This window comes from Nannobrachium achirus (genome assembly GCF_963921795.1).
Source record: "Nannobrachium achirus genome assembly, chromosome: 18".
Lineage (NCBI taxonomy): Eukaryota > Metazoa > Chordata > Actinopteri > Myctophiformes > Myctophidae > Nannobrachium > Nannobrachium achirus.
This window is the reverse complement of record NC_137825.1, coordinates 28,568,995-28,570,240: the sequence shown is the minus strand read 5'-3', so window position 1 is coordinate 28,570,240 and position 1,246 is coordinate 28,568,995. Positions and strand designations below refer to the sequence as shown.

Sequence of the window (1,246 nt, the reverse complement as noted above, 5' to 3'; positions counted from 1 at the left end):
GCTTCTCAACAGAACACCTCGGGCATCAACTTTTTAAGAGTGAGGAGAAAACTATAGGGGCTGTATGGTGAGGCAGAGGGACTTTGAAGTTGGTCTGTTTCTGAACCTGGAGGGGTGATAATTCCTCATTCAACTTTCTTCTCCTAGGATTGGTCTGTTTACACTCTCTTTCTGGATACATTTTTAGGAGTCTACTAGTAGAGATTTTTTCAATATACAAGTTCCTTATTCACATCACATTTTATCACTTAGCATAATTTTCTTTTTACCCCAATGCAGAAGGCAAAAGATCAGAGCACTTTCTTTTTTTGTACTTATTTTTTATTGAGTTGAAAAGAAGTTGCAAAAGAACAACGCACAAAAAAGGCGCAACGGGAAAATCTCATCTATCGTCTTACGGGAATTTTCCTCCCTGCTCTTAGATTAAAATGGATTTTGATAACCTCTACTTGGATTACGACCTGGATAACTACAGCACCTCTGTAGCTCCAGCAGCTCCAGACCACCTGGATGTCTTCAGCGTCACCATGGCCATCCTCTACCTGGCCGTGTGCACACTGGGCTTGACCGGGAACATCCTGGTGATCGTCGCCATCCTAAAGCTGGACAAGATGGCGTCCGCCACCACAGTGTACATCTTCAACCTGGCGCTGGCAGACGGGCTGTTCATGGTGAGCCTGCCCTTCGTCGCCATCCAGAACTTCCAGAACAGCTGGGAGTTTGGGGACCTGGCCTGCAAGCTGGTCATGGTGCTGGACGGCATCAACCAGTTCACCAGCGTGTTCTGTCTCACCGTGATGAGCGTGGACCGCTACATGGCCCTGGTGGACCCGTTGCGCTTTGCCCGCTGGCGGACGCCCCGCACGGCCAAGGTGGTGTCCGCTTTCCTCTGGCTGTTCTCGCTCGTGCCCGTCCTGCCCATGGCGCTCCACTTCTCCGCCCACAGGGGGCTGTGCACGCTGAACCCGCCCCTGGGCTCAGACCCGGACTCCTGGTGGCTGGCGTTCATCAGCTACACCTTCGTGCTGGGGTTCCTGCTGCCGTTCACGTTGATGATTGGCTCCTACACGTGTCTGGTGTTCACCATGCGCTCCCAGCGGCTCCGGCAGGTGGGGGCCAGCACCAGACCCAGCCAGGAGAGTCATCGTCTGGAGAAGCAGGTCACCAAGATGGTGGTGGCCGTGGTGGTGGTCTTTGGCGTGTGCTGGCTCCCCTTCTACACCTTCAACTTCTGCTCCGTGTTCGG

General features: G+C 53.1%; 1 protein-coding gene across 1 annotated transcript in view; it reads left to right on the top strand.

The window, feature by feature from the left end:
- Positions 1-428: 428 nt before the first annotated feature.
- The window catches only part of LOC308303010 (somatostatin receptor type 2), a gene marked incomplete at both ends in the record, with an annotated part of 1,062 nt that continues 244 nt past the window's right edge, over positions 429-1,246 (top strand). Inside the window, one exon of the mRNA XM_080747329.1 lies at positions 429-1,246. This exon is cut by the window's right edge and continues 244 nt beyond it. Within this exon, the coding sequence (XP_080603455.1) occupies positions 429-1,246 (818 nt within the window).